This window comes from Octopus sinensis, linkage group LG11 (assembly GCF_006345805.1).
Source record: "Octopus sinensis linkage group LG11, ASM634580v1, whole genome shotgun sequence".
Classification (NCBI taxonomy): domain Eukaryota; kingdom Metazoa; phylum Mollusca; class Cephalopoda; order Octopoda; family Octopodidae; genus Octopus; species Octopus sinensis.
Window position 1 is genome coordinate 38,087,978 of NC_043007.1, and position 24,016 is coordinate 38,111,993.

General features: G+C 37.7%; 1 protein-coding gene and 1 long non-coding RNA gene across 2 annotated transcripts; one reads left to right on the forward strand and one right to left on the reverse strand.

Moving 5' to 3' along the window:
* Nucleotides 1–2,378: 2,378 nt before the first annotated feature.
* LOC115217421 lies at nt 2,379–17,020 on the reverse strand. Its single transcript, XM_029787118.2, has 7 exons — nt 15,906–17,020; nt 11,952–12,089; nt 11,070–11,199; nt 9,603–9,688; nt 8,355–8,423; nt 5,621–5,712; nt 2,379–2,749 (listed from the first exon to the last, which is right to left on the reverse strand). Exons 1-7 carry the CDS (start codon nt 16,455–16,457, stop codon nt 2,638–2,640), a joined length of 1,179 nt encoding a protein of 392 aa, XP_029642978.1. The 5' UTR covers nt 16,458–17,020; the 3' UTR covers nt 2,379–2,637.
* A 4,585-nt stretch (nt 17,021–21,605) lies between these two features.
* On the forward strand, nt 21,606–22,211 carry LOC118765391. Its single transcript, XR_005001248.1, has 2 exons — nt 21,606–21,916; nt 22,024–22,211. It is a non-coding gene; the product is annotated as an uncharacterized LOC118765391 (long non-coding RNA).
* The last annotated feature ends 1,805 nt before the right edge of the window (nt 22,212–24,016 follow it).

The following is a 24,016-nucleotide window of genomic DNA, read 5'->3' on the forward strand; positions in this document are numbered from 1 at the left end:
TGTGGAAGAGGTAGACCCAGGAAGACCTGGGATGAGGTGGTGAAGCATGACCTTTGAATTAGGCTGACTAAAGTCTTGTGAATGGATTTGGTAGATGGGTACTGAAAGTGTGTGTATGTGTGTGCATGCATACATATTTAAGTGTCTGCGTCCCCTTGTCTTGACATCACATGACAGTTGCAAAAAGGGTATTACTATCATACATGTAGTGTTCTTCGTTTCAATCTTCCATGAAAACATGGGGAACACTGAGGATGTGATAACTGGAGAGACAGACAGACAGATAGACATACAGATGAGCGGGGAGAGAGAAACAGACAGAGGAAGGGGAAAAAGACAGACAGATGGACAGAGGAAGGAAGAAGAAGAGAGAGAGAAACAGACAAAGGAAGGGGAAAAAGACAGACAGATGGACAGAGGAAGGAAGAAGAAGAGAGAGAGAGAAAGGATGGTAGTGGTTGACACCAGAATTCAACTGGTACTCATTTTCAGTTAGGTAGAATGGAATGCAATCTCAACCATGATATTTAAAAAACAAAAAATTTGTTTTAAATTTTTATTTTATTTTTGTACGTATAGATATACATAAATATCTATATTTTTCTCTCCCTGTTTCTTTCTGTGATCCTTTCTGTGGAAGAGTGTAGGCTCAAAACGTTAAAAACTTCAATTCCTGAGTGTTATACTAATACATCTGTTTGCTTTCTACACCACTTGTCTTCGTCTTTTGTTTTTTTCGTAAATTTTCCCCCTATGTATGTATGTGTGTGCGTGTGTGTGAATTTGAGCACACTCCAGGGAGACTTGTGTTGGTCTGCACCAGCAAGACAAGTATTATTTAGTAAAATAGGTAAAAAATGTAAAGTAAACTTGTCATGTGTTGTGGAAAATCCAATAGTTTTGCTACTCTTACACCTCCTCTTAGTTCATTAAACCCTTTCTTATTTCCCAACTTTTCTTTCACCTCATCTTTTCCATTCACCTCACTCTCGACTTCAACCACTTTTCCTCCTCGCTCCATTCCTCTTTCCTTCTAACTCTCTCACCCAGTTTCTCTCTCTTAGCAGTTCCTGTTCACATTAAGATCCCATAGTCTTGCATTCCTTATCAGTTGCAGTCAGTTTTTCTAACTCAGAAGAAGGACTGTCTGAAATGTTGGATTTTTCCCATCCTCATAGCAAGCTCACTCTCCCTGTACCATTTCCTGTACCCATCCCTCCACATTAGTGCCTTTCAAACATATCACCCCACCTCCTATTCCTCACACATATTCTTTCCTTACATTCTTATCTCTTCCTATCCCTCCCATCTCCTTATATCTTGACCACCATCTAACACTCCTTTTTTCATTTTCTCTTCCTCTTTCTTTCTCACTTCTTTCCTCACCTATTCCTTTTGACCATTTTTAACATACACATCTATCCTCTTCTCTTTATCTACTTCTACATTCTCAATATTTCATTCACACCACAAGACCCCTTTGAATGAACAGCACATGGAATCTACTTCTCCACACTTTCCATTTGTAATAACAAAATATGAACTCCTATTGGAATTTACATACCATGAACAGGAAGCATTTCTACCATTTCTACACTCCACTTTCTTTGGATAATGGAACTGCAACTATAGCATCCTACATATAATTTTATTTTTACTTTTATTCTCTTATTTCCCTTTATACTTCTTATTTCCACCTTTTTCCAGAATAACTCCTTATACTGAACTCTTCTATTTCCCTCTATTCAACTCTCCCACATTGTCTCTGATATTATCACTAATATCCCAGAAACAGCTGTAAGACTAACTTTCTCTTTATAAATGTCGCATAAATTCCACGCAGCCTTGGTTTTGTTGTCTCATTTTATTTAACATATACATGCTCACACAAAACCCACATTAGACTCCTCACTCGCATTATTATCGAACCGAGAATTTAACTATAGTCCTTCCATACATACATATATATGTATATATATGCATATTTGGGTACAGGATGTCACAAAATGTAAACAACATGAAATATGAAAACAAAGTAGATGGACAACCGACAACTGATGAAGGGTTGTTTTTTATGTTACTTGTCTTGTTTTCCATTTGCTTCTCTCGTTAGCAAACAAAAGTTTGTCTTAGTATTTCATGTTCTTTTCATATTTCATGTTGTTTACATTTTGTGACGTCTTGTACCCATATATGCACATATATATATATATATATATATATATACACACATATATATGTATGTATATATGCATATATATATATATATATACGTATGTATGTATATATGCATATATATATATATGTATGTATATATATGCATATATATATATATTATTTTATTTATATTATTATATATTATTGAATGCCACGCATCCATTTCCAAGTAAGTTTATCTATATATATATATATATATATATATATATATATAAAGGTGTTTCTGTCCATGGATATATTGTATACAGAGACAAGGTTTTTGTATCTGTCTGTTCTGTCTATTACAAATAGTGTTGGCTGCTGACATATGCAAATGGATATACTCCAGAGTACAGAATGGCATAACACACACACACACACAGACACACACACACACACATCTGCATATTATATAATATATTATATAATCTATACAAGAAATTATTTCTTTGAATTCATTGATGATAAATCCTTATCTAGAAATTTCACAACATCCTTGCGGGCAAGAATATATCCAAAGCCAGAAAGAACTGTTGTCGTTGCAGTGAGATACCTGACAAAAAAATAAATAAATAAAAAAAACTAATAAGATAAACTATATCAAAAACAGATAAGCTAAATATCACACAAGAAATGAAAACAAACAAAGGGAAAAAGCCCCAATATGAAAATCATTAAAGATATAAAACTGTTTTTTTCATAAGGATATAACACTTGACAAATTTTGGTTACTGATATGTGAAATTACTGTTCGGGCAACCAGAAAACTGATCACATGGCCTTGGGCTCAAACTTGCCTCCTCTTCTCTCACATTTATCTCATCCTCCTCCTTATCACTGTCACCACTACCACCACCACAGTTTTAACTTTGCTATGCTGGCATGGCTCAGACGAAATTTGATGAGGCAGATTTTCTGTGGCTGGATGCTCTGTAAACCATTACAGCAATTTTGTTAGAGTGAAATGATAGAAGCATGGTTATGTGGTTAGGAAATTTACTTTACAACTACATGGTTTCAGGTTCAGCACCACTGTGTATAACCTTGGACAAGTGTCTTCTACTATAGCCCAAAGATGACCAAAGTCCTGTGAGAGGATTTTATTGAGGGAAACTGAAAGAAGCCAGCTGTGTGTGTGTTCACGTCTCTGTGTCTTGAGAGGGCATGCTAATTGTAAACAAACACCACCATCATACAAGCAGTGCAATTTTCCACGAAGGCATACCTGACTATTGTGCAGTTTGTGTTTGAAGCACTAGTGGAAATATTACTGCAGTTGGAAACAGAAGTGTGTTGGCTACAGAAAGAGCATCCAGCCACAGAAAATCTTCCTCATCAAATTTCGTCTAAGCCATGCAAGCATAGCAAAGTTAAAATTGTAGTGATGGTAGTGGTGGCAGTGATAAAGAGGAGGATGAGATAAATGTGAGAGAAGAGGAGGAAAGTTTAAACCCAAGGTCATATGATCAGTTTTCCAGTTGACTGAACAGTAATTTCGCATATCAGTAACCGAAATTGGTCAAGTGCTATATCATATCCTTACACCTCCAGTATTGTAGTACAATTGATATTATATATACTGTATCATATAATATATACAATGTCTTGAATAATATATACTATAAAGAATACATTGTGACAGAGTTATAACAATACAAAAACAGAAACAGCAGCAGTAGCAAACATGCAATGAACCAACAATCAATATACCCAACACTAACTCAAACTCTACCTGGACTTCGTAGACCAAACTACAAACTGCTGACTACGTCAGACCCCTACTATTTATATGTAGTGGTCCTATCTATTCTTGTAAGAGGGTGTCGTATTCTTGATTTTGAGTTCTGAAAGAATAAAGAAATTTTAGTTATTATTATTATTTTTTAGTATCTTTTTTGCTTGGGCCTTATCTCAAGGTGTTTGGTTTGCTTCCATTTTCTCATTCTGGTTCTATGGAACTCCATTACTTTTGGCATTACATCGAATGCATCAAAAGATACTTCCATAGGAATTTCTCTCTGTTCTTCAGTATGTCTCTTCTTTAGCTGATTTATGTCTCTTATGTTCCCAGTATGATCGTTTAATTTGATACATCATACTTCCTATTGTTTCGGTTACAAGACCATCTTCCCATCCTTCTTTACCATTTCTGTAGGTTTTAAAATGCACTTTATCTCCTCCTTTGAAATATTTTGTGCATCTTTTGCATTTCCTTTACATCTTTCTTTTCTCTGGCAATAACTTATCAGAAATCGATTTTATTCTTCTCACAGACATCAACTCTGTGGGTGATTTTCCTGACTTTGTACTTGGATTGGGGTTTATTCTATACACCCTTAAGAATTTTGTTAGTGCTTTGTCGTTACTTAATTCATTCCTAGCTTTTCTTAACACTCTTTTGAATGTATCCATGAATCTTTCTACCTAACCATTTGACCTTGGGTGGTAGGGTGGAGTGAAAATACGCTTTATCGCATACATTTTACAGAAGTTCTTGAATTCATACCCCAAGGATTACATTCCAATATAAGAGACTAACATGTCTGGAACACTATATCATGCAAACAATTCATATAGGGACTTTATAGTTGTCTTAGCAGTTGGTTTCTTACACCTGCAGACATCTGGCCACTTTGTACAGTTGTCTACCACGATTAGATAGCAAGCACTGTTCACCGGTCCAGCATAGTCAATATGTAACCTAGACCATGGATTCTCAGTCTCCAGCCACGCTTGATATTTTGCTGGTGGGGCTTTGGTCACAAGCATGCAACCACAACAAGTTCTCGCTAAATTTTCAATATCCCAGTCTATAGTCAGCCAATAGACATAGCTCCTCATCAAAGCTTTCATCCTCAACATTCCTAGGTGTCTGCTGTGGAATTGCTGCAATATACATTTTCGTAATGTAGTTGGTATTACTCTTTGTGCATACATCAGAATATTGTCACATATTGAGAAACTATTCAAATTTGTATTTTTATTCTGCTTATTATTTAAAGCTTCTTTCATTTTTGTAATATATTCATCACCTACAGATTTCATTCTTATATTCTGTACAGTCACTGGCAGTTCTTTGTTTAACATTAGTCATGATATTTTTTATTTCATTTTCTGCAGTGTGGCTATCACAGTATCTTCTAATGGTTCTGTATTTTGGGGATAGAAAGTCTGCATAACCAATTTTTTTCGATGAAATATATTGTATTTCCAAATGCACTAACTTGAACTATAAACTGTACGTAGACTTTGAAGACCAAACTATGTACTGCTGACTACATCAGGCCACTACTATTTATATGTAGCAGTCCCATCTATTCTCACCAGAGAATGTTGTACTATTGCCACAACATCAAGTAAAAATGACATCATAACAAGAATGAGCAAAATTAAAGCCATTATCCAGCAGAATGGAAATACTTACCAGAGAGCCTGGAGATAGATGTGATCAACAAAACCCATGACAGGTGCTGCTAGACAGGCAGCTAAAACGGTTAACTGGATTCCAGTGTTGACCTGGAAAATAAATTTAAAATGAAAAAGAAAATACAAAGGCAATATAATCATCATCATCATTGTTCGACCGTGGTCGAGACAATGGAATTTACCATGTTGCGCCAGACTTCACGGTCCATCATAGCATTACAGAGGTCCTGTTGCTGGATGCCTGTATCCCTGGAGATTACATCAGGGTAGGAGAGAATGCGCCCTCTGGTGTTGCGAGTAGATGGCTTCCAGAGGAGAAGAGTAGAAATTACTTCTTTTTCAGCTCTACAACAATGTCCAGCAAACTGGACTCTCCTACCTTTCATAAGGGATGACACAGGTGGTAATTTCCCATATATTTGCATTTTAGTTGGATGGCGCCTCCACGAGAGATTTTGAGCTCTCATAAGGAGGCGAGTGTAGGTTCCATCCAACCGCCTCTCAAGCTTCTTTGATAACGTCCAGGTTTCTGAGCCATATAGTAGGATTGGTTCGACTGTGGCTTTGAATATTTCAAGTTTGAAGTCTCTACTTAGATTTGATGACCAGATCTTATGCATGTCATTACAGGCTGACCAGGCCATACCCTTTCTAGTTAGAAAGTCTTTTCCAGATGATGATATGTATGACCCAAGATATTTATAATCAGAAACCATATTTAAAGGTGCACTGTTGAGAGTGTGGATGATGCAATCACTGTTGGACAGGCACTTGTTTATGTATTCAGTTTTGGTCTCATTGAGGTAAAGACCTATACAATTTGAGGCTTGTTCAAGAGATTGTAAAAGAGACTGGGCATTGGAGAGAGAATCACTGACAAGAGCGATGTCGTCAGCAAAGTCAGTGTCTGTCAAGTACTCAGCTGGGTGTCTGGAACTTCTTCTTGGTTTTATTTCAAAGCCCTTGCCAGAGATGGTATCAACTGACATACGTAGCACATAATCAACAACAATGATGAAAAGAAATGGGGCGAGTGTGTCTCCCTGCAGTATTCCGGCCTCGATCGAGAAAGATGATGTTTCTCCATCAGGGGTTAAGATGGTTGAAGACGTATCTGTGTAGAGGACCTTGATGGCAGAAATAATTTTGTCTGGTATCCCATAGAGCTTAAGGATTTCAAACATCTTGTACCTATCTACAGAATCGAACGCTTTAGAAAAAGTCTACAAATACCATTGCAAGATCGCGATTAAATGCTTTTGATTCTTCAATAAGTCTGCACAGGCATAGTATCTGGCTCAGCGTTGAGCGCCCATGTCTGAATCCATTTTGGTTCTTTCGGAGCAAAGGTTCAACAAAAAGGACAAGACGATTTAGGATCAGTTTGTTGTACAGTTTTGCAGCAATTGACATTAGAGATATGCCCCTGCAATATAATACAATAAGTTTCAATACAATAAACTGTCCTTTAGTGCATTTTGAAACAGAATCGTTTAGTTTGGAAGGCTTTCCTGTCACTGTCTTATTATTGGACAGCCTTAACCCTTTAGTGTTCGCATTATTCTGCCAAAATTAATGCTTCTTCATCTACATTGTTTTGAATTAATCATGCATTATCTTGTAGCTATGAGATTTTTTTTTGAGGTAGCTGTTAATTTTTAAAACGATATTGTAGGGTTAGTGTGAGAGACCAGATCTGGCCAGTTTGAACATAAAACAGGCAGAATACTTTTGGCAGTGAGCTGGCAGAAACATTAGCACGCCGGACGAAATGCTTAGCTGTATCTCGTCTGCCGTTACGTTCTGAGTTCAAATTCCACCGAGGTCGACTTTGCCTTTCATCCTTTTGGAGTCGATAAATTAAGTACCAGTTACGAACTGCGATCAATCTAATTGACTTAATCCCTTTGTCTGTCCCCACTATGTTTAGCCCCTTGTGGGCAATAAAGAAATAATACTTTTGGCTAGATATGGCCGGTATAATTGCTAAAGGGTTAATATTGTCAACTGCGGAGAAAATATGGTGTGGGTGGATTGCCAACATTAGAGAAGTTCCCTTCCCCAAGCCATAATCACTTGGAGTCACCACGATCACCACCACCTCCACCCCTACCACCATTTTAATATTTATTTTTCCATGCTTGCATCTGTCATACAGAGTACAATGGAGTAAAATCTCTATGGCCAGATACCCTTCCTGTCACCAACTACCCCCTCTTGCTTCCATGTAGGGGTAATAATCTCCTTGTCTATCAAGCAACAGACAACCTGGACGTGCTTTTGTGATATATATATATATATATATATATATATATAATATATATATATATATGTGTGTGTGTGAGTGTTGATGCATATTGTGAATGTCAGATGGTAAACTAGCTGAGACATTTAATGTGGTGCCCTAACACTGCCCTAGTCCAACGACTGAAACAAGCAAAAGATAAGGAATATACACACGTGTGTGTGTGTGTGTGATGTAAATTGATGTGAAAGTATTGCGGATTTTAAGGCCAAGCAAGGGGCATAATTCTATAAAGGGACACAACTCATATCAACTCGCGTGTTCACTACATAACGGTAACAATAAGAAGTGCTAGACTGAGATCTAGCGCCAACTGATCAAAACCTTGTTTCCCAAGCATGGCTGCGCTCCAAAGACTAAAAACAATAAATAAATAAAAGAATAAACAAATCAAAGAAAAACATAACAATAAGACCAATTTCCTTACCTTGCTTAACAGCGTTGGTTTTAACTGTGCTGTAGCAAATGTTACATCAAAATACCGCTTGAGTGTTTTCTGGGGAAACAACCACATAAGATTCAATCAGAAACAGTTCATATTGGCATAGTGGTGTGGAGATATGGTGATATTACATGGGACCAGAATTAAAATGGGATGGTTTTACACATAGCGTTTATTATTACTGTCTTTTTACAAGAGCCAAATATTATGACTCTTGTTTAGTAACTGTTTGGATGTGTCATTATCATCATCATCATTTAACGTCCATTGTCCATGCTGGCATGAGTTGGACCGTTTGACCTGGGCTGGTAAGCTGGAAGGCTGCACTATACTCCAGTCTGATTACACATGGTTTTCTACAGCTGGATGCCCTTCCTAATGCCAACCACTCTGAGAGTGTAATGGATACTTTTACGTGCCACTGGCATGGGTGACACTGGTATCTGCCGTGACTGCAATTTTGCTCAGCTTGATGGGTCTTCTTTTCAAGTGTGACAAAATGCCAAAGGTCTTGGTCATTGCCTTCATGAGGCCCAACCCTCAAAAGGAACTCAGTCACTTTGCCTCTGTGAGGCCCAACGCTCGAACAGTGCTCTTTACATGCCACTGGCATGGGTGCCAGTTACCTGACACCAACATCAGCCATGACTACAATTTCACTTGGCTTGACAGGTTTTCTCCAGCACAGCATTAGGAAGGAAATCTAGCCATAGAAACCATGCCACAACAGACAGTTGGCGTCCAGACAGCTTGCTGCTATCCAGCACCATGTCAAACCATCCAACCTGTCTCAGCATGGAGACCAGACATTAAATGATGATGATAATTTCTTACATAGACATATGCTCACCACTTTTAGTGTAGAGTTCAGTCATTCAAGTTGACCTCTCTCTATCTCTTTCTCTTTCCACATACAGATAGATATTGTATTTTACTGGATCCTAGAATGATGACACACAAAGTCATCTTTGGCAGGTTTTAGAATAATGACAAAGAAAATCAGAAACAAAAACTAAAGAAAACTTAGAAGAATAAAGGTAGATAAAAGAGGGAGGGGAAAAGGGAGCATGCTATGAAACTTTAAAATATATCAACATCAGAGATTTTGTGAAAATAAAAGAAATTTTGTTATTTTGGATTTCCATTCTTGCTTGATTCACAATTTTATTCAGAACAAGAGAAAAAAAGTGGAAGAGAAAGGAAGATGAAGAAACATTGGAATATGATACTGACCGGTGGTGGAAGTGAGATGTAGCGGATATAGAAGCTGACACCAATCAAACCGATGTCTCGTCCAACAATCACAATTAAAAGAGGAACTGAAATGTTAACAAATATAATACATACAACAATAATGTCAATGTGTATATATAATATATATATATATATATATAATTTTAAAAATAGGATAAAATCTTTATAAGAATTTATCAAGTAGTCAGCATGAAAAACTTCATAAGAGGAAAAATCCACCAATTTTTTCACTTAAATATATTTATTTATATTATATAGAGGGCACTACTACACATAAATGCCACACACTAGGAGGGACTCTTAAAGTTTGTATGTATGTATGTATGTATGTATGTATGTATACTTTTCAAAGTGTGCTGAAAGTTGCAACATGTTATTAAAAAGTTTAGGCTCAATAGAGATATGACAACCATCATATTTCTAGATAGGCTAATATGCTGAAGTGAAGAATGCCGAGAAAGTGAGTTGATTGAATTATATAATAGAGCTAACCGGTTTACATAATAATGACAATCAACTCAAAGAATCTTGTGTTATATAAAGCCAAAAATACCAATTACATTTTCTGTCTGTCTGTATATATACACTCTTTTACTTGACCCCAGGACTTATTCTTTGTAAGCCTAGTAGTTATTCTATTGGTCTCTTTTGCCGAACTGCTAAGTTACAGGGACGTAAACACACCAGCATCGGTTGTCAAGCGATGTTAGGGAGACAGACACAGACACACAAACATATACACATACACACACATACATATATATACATATATATATATGACAGGCTTCTTTCAGTTTCCGTCTACCAAATCCACTCACACACCCACTCCTTATATATAACCATCATCATCATCATTTAATGTCCCATTTTCCATACTGGCATAGGTTCGTTGGTTTGACAAGAAACAAAGAGCCTAAAGACTGCTCTGGGCTCCAATGTTTGCTTTGGCATGGTTCCTACAGCTGGATGCTCTTCATAATGTTAATCACTTATGTGAGCTGGCAGAAACGTTAGCACGCCGGGCAAAATGCTTAGCGGTATTTCGTCTGCCATTACATTCCGAGTTCAAATTCCACCAAGGTCGACTTTGCCTTTCATCCTTTCGGGGTCGATAAATTAAGTACCAGTTACGCACTGGGGTCAATGCAATCGACTTAATCCCTTTGTTTGTCCTTGTTTGTCCCCTCTACGTTTAGCTCCCTTGTGGGCAATAAAGAAATAAGGGTACACTGGGTTTTTTTAAAGGCACCAGCACTAGTGTGATCATCAAGTTCTTACCAGACAAAATCCCTCAACTGAGTGCAGTATAATATTGAAGAATGTGAAAGCATGATAGAGCAACAAGAACACACATACACAAAGTCATTAACACAAAGACTTTCTTCTATCATTGGTCACACATAATGAGAGTTAAAAACAAAAAAAAAAGGACACATTTATACTCACTTGGTAAGAGATCAACAGCAGCAAGAGAAATTGTCAAAAAGCTGACCAGTATTTTATCAGCCAAAGGATCCAATGCAGTTCCAAGCATGGACTTTTGGTTGGCAAAGTTGCGAGCAATATAACCATCCAACTGAAATACAGATGGAGAGAACAACAATATATAGACAATATACAAAGAGAAACAATATGCAAATGGCCAAATAAAAAGGCAATATACATAGTGAGACAGATATGCAAATGTCTCAAATAGACAGTCTATAAATGAGCAATAATTAGATGATATGCAAACTAAGAATATGTGATCATTCAATAATTAGGCAATATATAAATGTGAAATAAAACACAGAACTACCAATCTTTAAATGTTAAAATATGTGGGGGTGGGGAGAAAAGAAATATATTCCTTTACCACTGATAAGCAAAAAACTGTCAAAACCAGTTTGGTATTTTAATAAATTTGTTACAAAAATTAGAAACAGCTACATGTTTTAAGGTTAAGGTGCATTATCAGGAAATTTCAACAAACTTGACTGTTTATAGCCCAACCACAAGCAGATGGACGAAATGCTACTTAGCATTTTGCTTGGCATGTTAACGATTCTGCCAGCTCACTACCATAATAATAATAATAATAATTCTTAAACATTCACTAGTACAACACTAAGTACAAAACCAAATATATGGCACCCTAGGCATAACACCAACATGAACTTCTAACCTGTTGTCTCTTGAGGTCTCTGGGTGAGACTCGGAGCCAACTTGTACAAATATAAAGCAAAAGTCAAACAATAGAATAATGATAATAATAACAATAATAATAATAATAATAATAAAATTACAACAACAACAATAGCACAACACACAGTAGTGCTGAATTCTTACCAAATCTGTAATGCCAGCACAGACAAAAAGGCCAAGTGCCCAAGAGAAGTGACTGTGAAGAACTAAATAACTCAAAATGGGAGCAGCACCCATTCGGCAACATGTCAGCAAATTTGGGATGGTCTGGATATCTTCTTTCTGAAATACATATAAACATATTTTGTATATTAAATATTTTAAGATTTCTTCCTAATTCACATAAATATTTCGTGTAATTTCATTCTGCACTGCATTTCAACTGGTTAATTATTTGGTTAGTCTTTCAGTTATATTTCTACAGGCATGGCTATGAGGGTGAGAAGCTGGTTTCCCAACTATGTGGGCTTGGGTTCAGTCCTACTGCTCAACACCTTGGGCAAGTATCTTCTATTATAGCCCCAGGCCGACCAAACCTTATTGAGTGGATTTGGTAGACAGGAACCTGTGCGGGTGGCACGTAAAAAGCACCCACTACACTCACGGAGTGGTTGGCGTTAGGAAGGGCATCCAGCTGTAGAAACATTGCCAGATAAGACTGGAGCCTGGTGCAGCCTTCTGGCTTCCCAGATCCCCGGTCGAACCGTCCAACCCATGGTAGCATGGAGAACGGACGTTAAACGATGATGATGAACAAGAAGTCCATCGTATATATGTGCAAGTGTGGTTGTGTGGTAAAAAGCTTGCTTTTCAAACACATTGTTCCAGGTTCAGTCCCACTGCGTAGCACCTTGGGCAAGTGTCTTCTACTATAGCTTTGGGCTATAGTAGAAGACAGTAAAGCCTTGTGCATGGATAAGGTGGGCTGAAACTGAAAGAAGCCCATTGTGTATGTATGTATATGCATGTATGTGTGCATGTCTTTGTGTCTCTTTGTCCCCCACCTCTGCTTGACAACTGGTGTTGGTGTGTTTACAACCTCATAACTTAGCTGTTCAGCAAAAGTCACCAACAGAATAAGCACCAGGCCCCAAAAATTGGTATTGGTGTCAATTTGTTCGACTAAACCTTTAACCCTTTCGTTACTATATTTATTTTGAGATGCTCTGTGTTCCTTTCAATTATTTTAAATATAACAAAGAATTTAGTAGAATAACTTAGTTATCATTCAGCTAGTGTTAGGAACATAAATTGTGATTAAGGTTTGGTGGAAGACTTTAATTCAAAACTTATGAAAACAAGACATTTGTACTAAAAAACGAGAGCTGGTTTCAGCTGGGTTGGTAACCAAATGGGTTAAGATGATGCCCCAGCACGGTTGCAGGCTAATGACTGAAACAAGTAAAAGGTAAAAGATGTGTGTGTGTGTGCGTCTTTGTGTTTGTCTCCCACCACTGCTTCACAGCCAGTGTTGGTTTGTTTACATCCCTGTAACTTAATGGTTCAGCAAAAGAAACCAACAGAATAAAGTATCAGGGTCAAAAAGTAAGTACTGGTGTGGATTTGTTCAACTAAACTCTTTAAGGCAGTGCCCCAGCATGGTTGCCTTGTCTTGTCTTCAGACAGCATTCACCCGGGGTGGGTTGAGCAGGCTTCATTCATCCTCAATGCTGCATCTCTCACAAACGCCGACCAGACCTGGCTATTTGAGGCTAACGACCGTATGATTTCCAGCCACTCCTTATTCCAGCAGTGAATGCCGTAGACATGGGGGCCTAGGTTAGGTTCCAGATCAGCCTTGACTGTCATCAGCCAGGTTTTTCGCTGTCCACCACATCGCTTTCGCCAACCTTGAAGGGGAGCTGGAGCAATTGCTTCATAGATGAATTCTCCTGGTTGATGACGGAGGGCATGACCCAGCCACGCAGACGTCTCATTTGGATGACTTGTCAGAGGGAGGTGATTTTGCACTGGTGTCACACCAACAATTTGGTGCGACACCAGTGCAAAATCACCTCCCTCCAAGCATGGTTGCAGTCTAATGAACGAAATAAGTAAAAGACAAAAGACATAATTAACATATCATTTGTTTACTATATGTAGGAATATAATATATGTTTCTATGCCATGATATTACAACATGTAAAAACATCATTTTTAGGTTTGCACTCAGAGCCTGTATTTCTAATATAGAGCTAGTTTCAGCATTGCAACCACTTTGCCACAGTCCTGTAGTAAATGATAAAGTTACATGACGCATTTCCTGTCACCAACCCTTATCTGTTTCTGAAGTATACTCTTTACTCTCTTTTACTTGTTTCAGTCATTTGACTGCAGCCATGATGGAGCACCACCTTTAATCGAGCAACTCGACCCCGGGACTTATTCTTTTGTAAGCCCAGTACTTATTCTATCAGCATCTTTTGCCGAACTGCTAAGTAACAGGAACATAAACACACTAGCATCGGTTGTCAAGCAATGTTAGGGGGACAAACACAGTCACACACACATGCATACATATATATATATATATATATACCGGAGTAAACACATAAATGAGAAACAAGGTGGAAAGAAGAGTACTCAAATACCAGTGGTAGAGTAACATGCTTTATTTTAAGCAGCAGAAAATTCAACAAAATCTGTTACTCTGAGTTTCTCGTTGCCGTTCATCAGACAGTTTTTGCTAGAAAAAACTGTCTGATGAACGGCAACGAGAAACTCAGAGTAACAGATTTTGTTGAATTTTCTGCTGCTTAAAATAAAGTATATATATATATACATATATACGACGGGCTTCTTTCAGTTTCCATCTATCAAATCCACTCACAAGGCTTTGGTTGGCCTGAGGCTATAGTAGAAGACATTTGCCCAAGGTTCCACGCAGTGGGACTGAACCCGGAATCATGTGGTTGGTAAACAAGCTACTTACCACACAGCCACTCCTGCATATGATATTTTTATTTACATATCTTGGAGGACAAGACCACCAAGCTGCAGGATATACTGTTAATGGGAAATGTAAACACAACATCACTGTCTCTCAAATGTTACCAGTAAAAAAGACACACAGAAATAAACACTCACTGGTGTCCACATACCTAAATATGTCTGTTTGTTGTTGGTGTTAGGAAGGGTATCCAGCTGTAAAAACCATGCCAAAATAGATAGTAGAGCATGGTTCAATCTTCTGGCTAACAGCGTATATTGGGTGCTTTTTTTTTTGACAGAGGCCCAGTATGTGTTGGAGAAAAGGAACAAATATGCTAGCAGACAGTGACATGGAGTGATGAGAGACAGTACAGGAGGGGGCGAAGGTAGAGTGAACTGGGCACAAGTGGTCCAATGGAGCTAACTATTCATAGATAAGATGAATTGGAAGGATTAATTGATGAGGTGAGGGTGATGGCATAGTATATAGAAAGTGGATCCTGTGTGAGTGGCACAAAGGAATTATATAGAGTCAGAATAGGAGCTTGTACACTGTCAATCGACTTGTTAGATTTAGCAGCAAAACTTTCCTTAGATCAAATCCTACTGCCTTGAAACAATGAAGAACACTTCAGATAATGTAGTCTCAGATGCCCTTGAAAAGACAGAATGGTCGTGGTTGGAATGCCACTGATCACAGGTCTGCTCAATCAGGCTTGAGTTGTGACCAAAAATCAAAGACAACACTGCATCATATGCATGAGAAATCCTGTAAATATTTTTATATCCCCTAATCCAATGTTTTTCCAATGACTGAACTCCAAACCATGTGGTTGGGAACATGAATATATGCATTTTTAAATATTATTTTAAGTCGGCAGATGCTACAAAAGTGACTCAAGGACGGTGAGTTTCGTGCATGGCACTTCTCAAACAAACCGGTGATCTAGAATGTCTGCGCCGCGCACTTCAGAGAAGTCAACACGCCGCAGAAACTATATAGTAACAGTAACAGACCACATGATCAACCTAAATAAATCATTGCCCTCTGTGTTTGTATTGAGTACTTCTCCCGATCATTATTTACTAACATACACAAACACACACATACATGTAACAAAATAATGTACCATATCATAGTAAACAATATAAAAACTGTTATATTACCAAGTCTTTCGTGAGACGATATCTTTGGTCTCTGTCTGTGCGATTTGTGTTGGATGATATAAATGTTTTGCTCTCTGTGTTCGTGTGGGGTTTACATAGTGGCGGGTGGGTTGAGAAGGGTACACAGCAAGAATACACAGAATGCTTAGTATAAGAAGAGAAGAGCCCTAAATAGCTACCGGGTCGCCAATGTGACTTTGAGTTTGACCGTGGTTGACAAAAGCTACTACTATATTTACAGCATGGCAACACGGTTGAGAGTGGGACATCTAGCAACCGTTTTAAACCCTGCATGGCAGGGGTCGTTCTGAACGTCCTTGTAAGAGATATGGCTGCGTCTGGTGTTTTGGAGTACCGGACGTCACAGACTGAGAAAGAATTCGAACTATGTTTTGAAGTTTCTGACAGCAAAGCGAAGGAATGCGACGTCGATCTGAAACGATGAAGTTCCCCTAGAGAACAAATGGGCGGTAATGTTTGCGTACGAGTAGTAGAGCAACCGAAAAATACTTGGCTGCAAGCGAGTCGACAGTACCCCCGGAGGTGAAACATGTCGCAAAATATACAGTATTACCAGTGGTAGACCTACACATATACCATTACTAAATAAGAGTAATGAAATACAGTCTACTCTACATCTATTTAATCATCATATTAAACATCGTTATTAACATACGTTTACTTCAAGGAGACAAGGGTGAAAACTCGCGACTCTTTCCCTTAACTGAAATTTCACCATATATTTTAACTGTAATGTGCGAAACGTTAACAAATGCAAATAAACGTTTAACTATAAATATATAGTGATATATGTATGTGCGTGTGTGACGATAGATGGAGTTGATCTTTCTGCATTAAACCTCATTGAATTCAATTTCTTAAACCAAGTCAAGTCTATTTACAGTTTACATAAGAATTTCCTTTTCTCCTTTCGGAAACAACTTCATTTTTCATCATTAGTACTTTTTATAAAATATGAATTTACTCTTCCTGCTTTGACTTTACTACAAATCCGAGGTATGACGCCAATTTTAAAAATATATGAAGAACTCCTGCATTATTTATACTTTGCCGGTGTACAACAGGCGGGACTTGTTCCATATAACACCGGTTATCAACTGCTGCGTGATTTACATGTTGTTTATTTTTCCGTGTCAGGCATGTAATCTTATCGGTAAATTTTTGTGCTACTTAAGAAGAGTGGTCCCGGTGCGCGCATCCGCGCTAGCTAGTCGTGACTAGTCGATCTTTACTTTGTGTTTTTGTGTTTTATTTACTTTGTTTAAAAAAAATTATTTACTTTGTGTTCTATTTTGTTTAAAAAAATTATTTACTTTGTGTTTTATTTTGTTTTAAAAAATTATTTACTTCGTGTTTTTGTTTTATTTACTTTGTTTAAAAAAATTATTTACTTTGTTTTATTTTGTTTAAAAAATTATTTACTTTGTGTTTTATTTACTTTGTGTAAAAAAATTATTTATTTTGTATTTTATTTACTTTGCTAGGTAAACGCGAGTGCGCGCACCGGGACCACTCTTCCTAAGTAGTACCAGTTTGAGTGGTACTACTTAAGTGTTTGGGTACCATGGAAAAAAGTTTGAAAATAAAATTTTTTAGATTCATTTATTTTTCGTTTGAGTAATAGTTTTCTATAAAAAGGTTTTTATAAAGATCCCATGTATTACAGTGAGAGAAACAAATTCATAAATAAGGTGTTGAATATGGTTTCATTTTGGAAAAAAGTTAAGGGCGATGTAGCTGTCGTTTTTAGCACATCTTATGACCATCTGATACCTTCCTTGTTTGTTTGATATTTTCTTCTCATAAACACATTTGAATAATGGGAAAAGGTTTAAGAAAATAATGCGGCATATCTACCCCCACTCCGACTTTGTTGCCTCGTAACTTCCAACAAAAAAATCTTTCATTAACGAAAAAAAAAAAGAAAAAAAACAAATTTTATAACAAAAAATATTTCATTAACGAAAATAAAAAAATATATATTGCGCATTTGTCTAGCAAAAAAATTACATTTACACCCTTGAATTTGTTCGAGTGTGCTAAAATTGCGCTGAATAGCCCATAGGATTGCTCAGTTTAGCTCATTCCTGAAAGGTATTCCTTCTCAGATACTTTCTACAACAGCATAGCTCTCTGCAGCTCCTGCAGTGTTAGTGTATATGAAGGTATTCTGCGTTTCCACGGGGATGATGATGCCTCTATTGCATTTTTACGCGAACACGGCGTCCTGCCGCTTACTCGGGATTATCTCACCTGCAATTCCCCGTGTATTATGGAACAAACACGTTGCGCTGCCATCTTCCGCCTTGGAAGGTTTTGCTTTTTGTGAGCCACTTCCTCAGCGCAACTTGGTCGCACAAATCAGTCAAGAAAAACCTTGGATTCTGCCGCAAAAACCTCCGTAGATTGGCGGTCTTTCTGTTCGGAGGTCTGCCAGTTTGGGACAGAAAACCATAAAAAGGTGATAGGAGGATCGAGAGTTGAAATTGACGAAACGGTTCTGGTCCGTCGGTAATACAAACGCGGCAAGATTGTGAAAACGATTTGGCTTTTTGGTGGCCTGGAACGTTCCACTGTCAACTGAATGTGACAAGGGCGACAGACGGGATGCTGAGACTCTCATTCCACTTATTAGCCATTACATCAAGCAGTGGTCAAATAATCTACAGCGACTGTTGGCGTGTCTACAGTAACCTGAACAACCTGGGCTATAAACACTATCAGGTTAACCATAGTGAACACTTTGTTGATCCCCTTAACCCATCTATTCATACGCAAAATATTGAACGTTTATGGGGAAGGCTCAAGAAGTGCATTATTCGACCTGGAATGAGGCCTGGCTACCTGAAGCAATTCGTCACTGATTTGCCCAAGAGCCAAGACGGCTTTGGAAACGTTCCGAAACTAACCGGTTACATATGATGCAAAACTGATGCAGCCGCAAATTTTTAAGCAGTCAAAAGTCATCTAGAAAAAAAAAGCGTTTTATCTCTCAAAAGATAAAGAGCAGTGACAATGAACTATTCAGACTTAAACTTCTCTTTTCCCTCACGACAACAGAACTTTGTACCCACTCTGATTAACTAACATTTCCTATTTAATTTTTCCGTTTGTTATAACCAATATTTTAGGTCATGTAATCAGTTTTGTAGGTGTTTCTGTCATCAATAATGGACAGCGCTTCTCTTAGGATCCCAAACAGAAACGGGTTCAACAAAATATCGCCAGTTGAGATTGGTGCACGGTTCAGTGTTAAAAGAATGTAATAATAGAACGGTTGAGATATTACGGGTTTTTACCAATGCTGACACATTATGAACAATGTGGTAGTGATCTTACTGAAGGACAAAACTCAAAAGGTATAGATAAAATTTGCTACAGGTGCACAGTTAGGGAGTGCAGGTCCGCTTTGGGCTGCGTTCCCAAGCAATCTGACTCTCGGGCCGATGAAAACCGCCAGGTCCGAATGGGCCTGGCACCTGATCGAGTGGACTCCGAACCTAGCCAGGTGAAACGATCGACCGTGTACGAACCTTGCGCCACAGCTCTCGACGACCGGCGCGCCCGACGAGATTCGGCGTTGGGCCTCTGAAAAGTAGCATTTAGAACTCTGAAAGTTCTTGGTTTAACCTATTTGTTGGATTCATACATTGGATCGTATCGGAAGTTGTCCAAAAAATTTCATGCATGAGCTCGTAATTAAGAGCAACAGTACGATGGTTGACTGCAATTAATGCTACGGCGGTGTAGCCGTTTCACGAAACCCTAAAATAATAGGAGGATCAAGAACTGTTGAAATTGAAGAATCTTTGTTAGTGCACTACAAACATTCTGTTTGATAAAGAGAAGTGGATCTTTGGAGATTATAAATCTAAAACAAAAGGTTTCCTGATCCCTGTTGTAAATAGAAATACTGAGTCACTCTTATCGAGGACCATCTTGCCGAATTTATGGGAATCCAGAAGCTTGGTGAAGACGTCTTTTTCAATTTTTGGAACTAAGTTGCCACTTCTATTTATTCTTTGTTAATACATAACTTTTAACAAATTTCATTTGTCGTCTACAACGGAAAATGTATTTTGTTAAGACATATTTCACTGCATTTTCATATTTCTAATAAATTTTACAAAGCTTTCAGTTATTACTAGGTTCGCCTCTTTATCTTATCAATTTTATCACCAGTGATTTGTTCTTGTGGTCATACACTATATCACTAAAAGGGAGGTCACTCTTCCTAAACAAGAGAATTACATTTCTTTTTAATTTTCCAAAAAATACAAATTGGATCACCTTGTATTTTAAACGTATTTCAACCACGGCTATCTCGTATACTCCTTTAAAAACAAAATTCTAAACATGACTATTTCGTCTTATTCCAAAATCTCTCCAAGCTGCACCTTACTGTTTTTATTTGAAAGAATACATTAAATAGCTCAGTCCATTATACGCAACCTGAAAAATTTATGAACTTTATTGCTCCAAACAAACTACAAAAGTCTTATATTGATTGCAAATTTTAGCACAGGGCGGGGATAAATCGATCAAATTGACACCAGAGCTCAACTGGTACACAAGTGTACTCCCCCACCCCACGATTTTGTTTCCTCGTAACTTCCAGAAAAACGTATTTTTTAATGAAATTTTCTACAAATACGCATCAGGTGCGGATTATAATTATATCGGAATTGAATATGAAAAACTTTTTCTGAGGGGAGTTTTAGAAGATAAAACGCATTCCCTTCAAAATGGGAGGTAATAATTCGGCTATTCGTCCATGATAAACTGATTTGATGATCGATGTTACTATCATCACGGAGCTTTCTACTAACATATAAGCTCATCCTTTCATCTGATGGAACGCTGCGGTAGAGTCGTGCGACTTCTTTGGGAATGTATTCTAGGTTATCAGACAAAGAGTGTTGCTCAAGGAGCTGCCTTCCAAGTCTTATGATGTTATCAACTTCATGTATGCAAACTTGGTCAAGGGGTGCACTTCGACGCTTAGTGATTAAAAGATGTTGTCGAATGGATATGATGCGACATTCAAAGGCATTTTGGATCGATGTTAAGCCTCTGCCGCCTTGTTTACGTTTTAGGTAGAGGCGATCTACATCACTGTTTATGTGGAAATTATGTGTGCTTGTTAGTATTTTGGCTCGGATCTCACGTATGTATGTATGTACATAAACAACCTTGCCCGGATTTGTGCCTGGGAGGATGACTTTCTAGGTGCAATCCCACGGTCAGTCATGACCGAAGCGGGTCTCAGTGTATGTACACATATATATATATACACACATACACATGCTCAAACACACATCATTTAACGTCCACTTGCCATGCTGGCAAGGGTTGGACGACCAGACAGGAGTTTGCGAGCCAGAGAACTGCACCAAGCCCCGATGTCTGTTTTGGCCTGATTTCTCGTCTAGATGCGCTTCCGAACGCTATTTGTCAGAGAGTAATGGGTGCTGACTTTTGCGTGACACTGGCACCAGTGAAGTCGTCGTGTGCCTCCCAAGACAATAAAACTCACCTGAGGCGTGGTTTTGAAGCAAGTGGTTTTATACCAAGGGATGGAAGGTTACAGTACACACACACATACATACAAGTTAGTATACACAGACACGTCATCATCATTATCGTTTAAAGTTTGTCCTCCATAGGCTTGATGGTTACAAAAAACCGACGTTCCAGAGGACTGGATACAGCTCCAATATTTGCTTCGGTATAGTTACTATGACTGGATGCCCTTCCTAACACCAACTACTTTACAGAGTATACTGGGTCCTTTTTTACGTGACACCAGTGCTAGAGAAATTGACAAGTAACTTTCAGAACAAAACACTTTCAACTAAGCGTGGATGCACTATTGAAGGAAGCGGCTTTGTACCGAGTATTGAGAAGCCTCAGCGTAATAGACGGAGATACATGAATGTTCCTGCTGCAAAGGAATAAAGGATGGCAGAGATTAAACGAATACCCTCAAGGTATATGCATTGAATGTGTTTGAATTTGAAGTACATAAAATATTTTCTTTGCATATGTAATTAAATATTCACCCTTAATAAACTGAAATTTCACGTTTTTTTTTCAGGAAGTACATTTGTTACTGCAATTGTATCAGAATATTTCGAAAGGGGATGCAGTACAGTCTCACTCCAGAATATCTATGATCAAGGGTCTTCCAGCCACGTCCATCCAGTCTTAGAACTAATGTTTCTAGGTTTAGCAATTATCTTTTATTCAAAATATGAACAGGAATATATTTAACAAAAGAAAAACTAGGGAAAAAAGGGAGAAAGAAAAAAATTAAAGCAGCACCAAGGGCTTCTATTGGTCACACACCACAAGGTTTAATGGAACCTACTGAAATAAGCATTACCACGGACGATGGCGAAGCTAAGGCGTTGGAAAAGTCAAGCATCCCAACAGACATCTTCTTCGTTTTGTTTCATGATGATCTAACGATTCGTTTAGAGGCTAACTCCTTGACAAGTTTTCGTGAAGAAAACGCTACAGATTAGCCAAGATTGGTAGTAATGATAGCAGTGGTATAATTATCTTTCAGGTTAATAACAGAAGAAACTGCAGTCGCATGAAATCTTGTGGTTCATGAAGGGATTTTTTTTATCTATATCTCCAGAAGTAGTCGTTAAAAATTTTTCAAATCAGACACTATTGACCAATGTAGTTTTAAATTTACAAAAACAGGACGAGTTTGTTATGACTGAAATGCTTTTGATTGTACGTCTATTCGACTAGGATTGACATCGAACAAAATCACGAAAGTAATCGTCTATCGGTGGCATTGGCAAGGGAGATAATTCTGAACACCTTGGTCTAATTTAAAATTTGTTTCTTTCAATAAAATTGTGTTCACAGCATTTATTTTACAGTGTGATTTTTAAAAATGTTCAAGGCTCGTTGTGAGTTCTTATAATATAATTATTTTCGATGCCATATATTCAAGAGGTGGTGGTGGTGGGGACTTACATATATGATGATGGTGATGTTCTTTGTAAGATATTTTTAAAACTTTAGATATTTTTAAAACTCCCTTGCTTATTTTTCAACAAAACGAAGACGTTATATTCCCCTTTCCTTAGCAATTCAGATTTTTATGGTACTTATTTTAGGACTTACACACCAAGAAGGCTGACAACTGTTGGGAATGATACAGTACTGGACCAAAAACTACAGTAATTAGTTACATTAATTTTCATATGTTGCCAATTTCAACTCTGCCAACCCTAAGGGGTTGTTGAACTACCATTCAATTATTTTGATATATTAGAACAATTACATTAATGGATGTCACCAAGAAGTGAGATTGTGCCTGTGTAATGATTTTAATGTTCTTTCAAGGACATGAACAGCAACTTTTTAACTAGGATCATATAAAGATGAAACCAAATAGCATCTGATATTCAGTCTCTTATTTTACCATTTCTGTTAATTCTCATGACCTCGTCTTAATATTAATGGATTTTTTTTTTAATTGGGACAGCTAGACTTCTACCAAAGAAGTTTTTAATTTCGTGAACGCCCGTCTCACAAAATATCAGATGGTGACTAGTACTGGTACAACATTTAGTCAAATGGGTGTGGTACAATGGCATTTTCTTGATACAAATGGTGCTTGAGTTAAGAATAGTAAATGATTCAGCTTTAACTTGAGCAGCATTGGTGTGGGATAAATGTGGAAGCAATGAGGCATCATAAGTGTTGATGTTATGAGGATAACTTCAGAGAAGGGAGAGTTCAGATACATGCTTTCTAAGCAGGAGGATAGAGGTAGCAGATCTATTTGGGGGAATGAGGGAATGAAACTTTGAGCCAGAGAAGCTGGAAGCCATTGTTGCTGAAACCCAGGAGAGAGAGCTGAAATACAAGCCTAGTGGAGTCTGCATATGCACAGACACCACCTTCTGGAGAAAAATATGAGTAAACCTTTTCATAAAAATAGTAAATTTGGTATCAGGGTAATTGATATTATAAGCCAGAAATTTTAATCAGTTAAATTACACCTTTAATGATTAGAACATTCATTTTTCTAAATGACTAATTCTGACAAAAAATAAAAAATA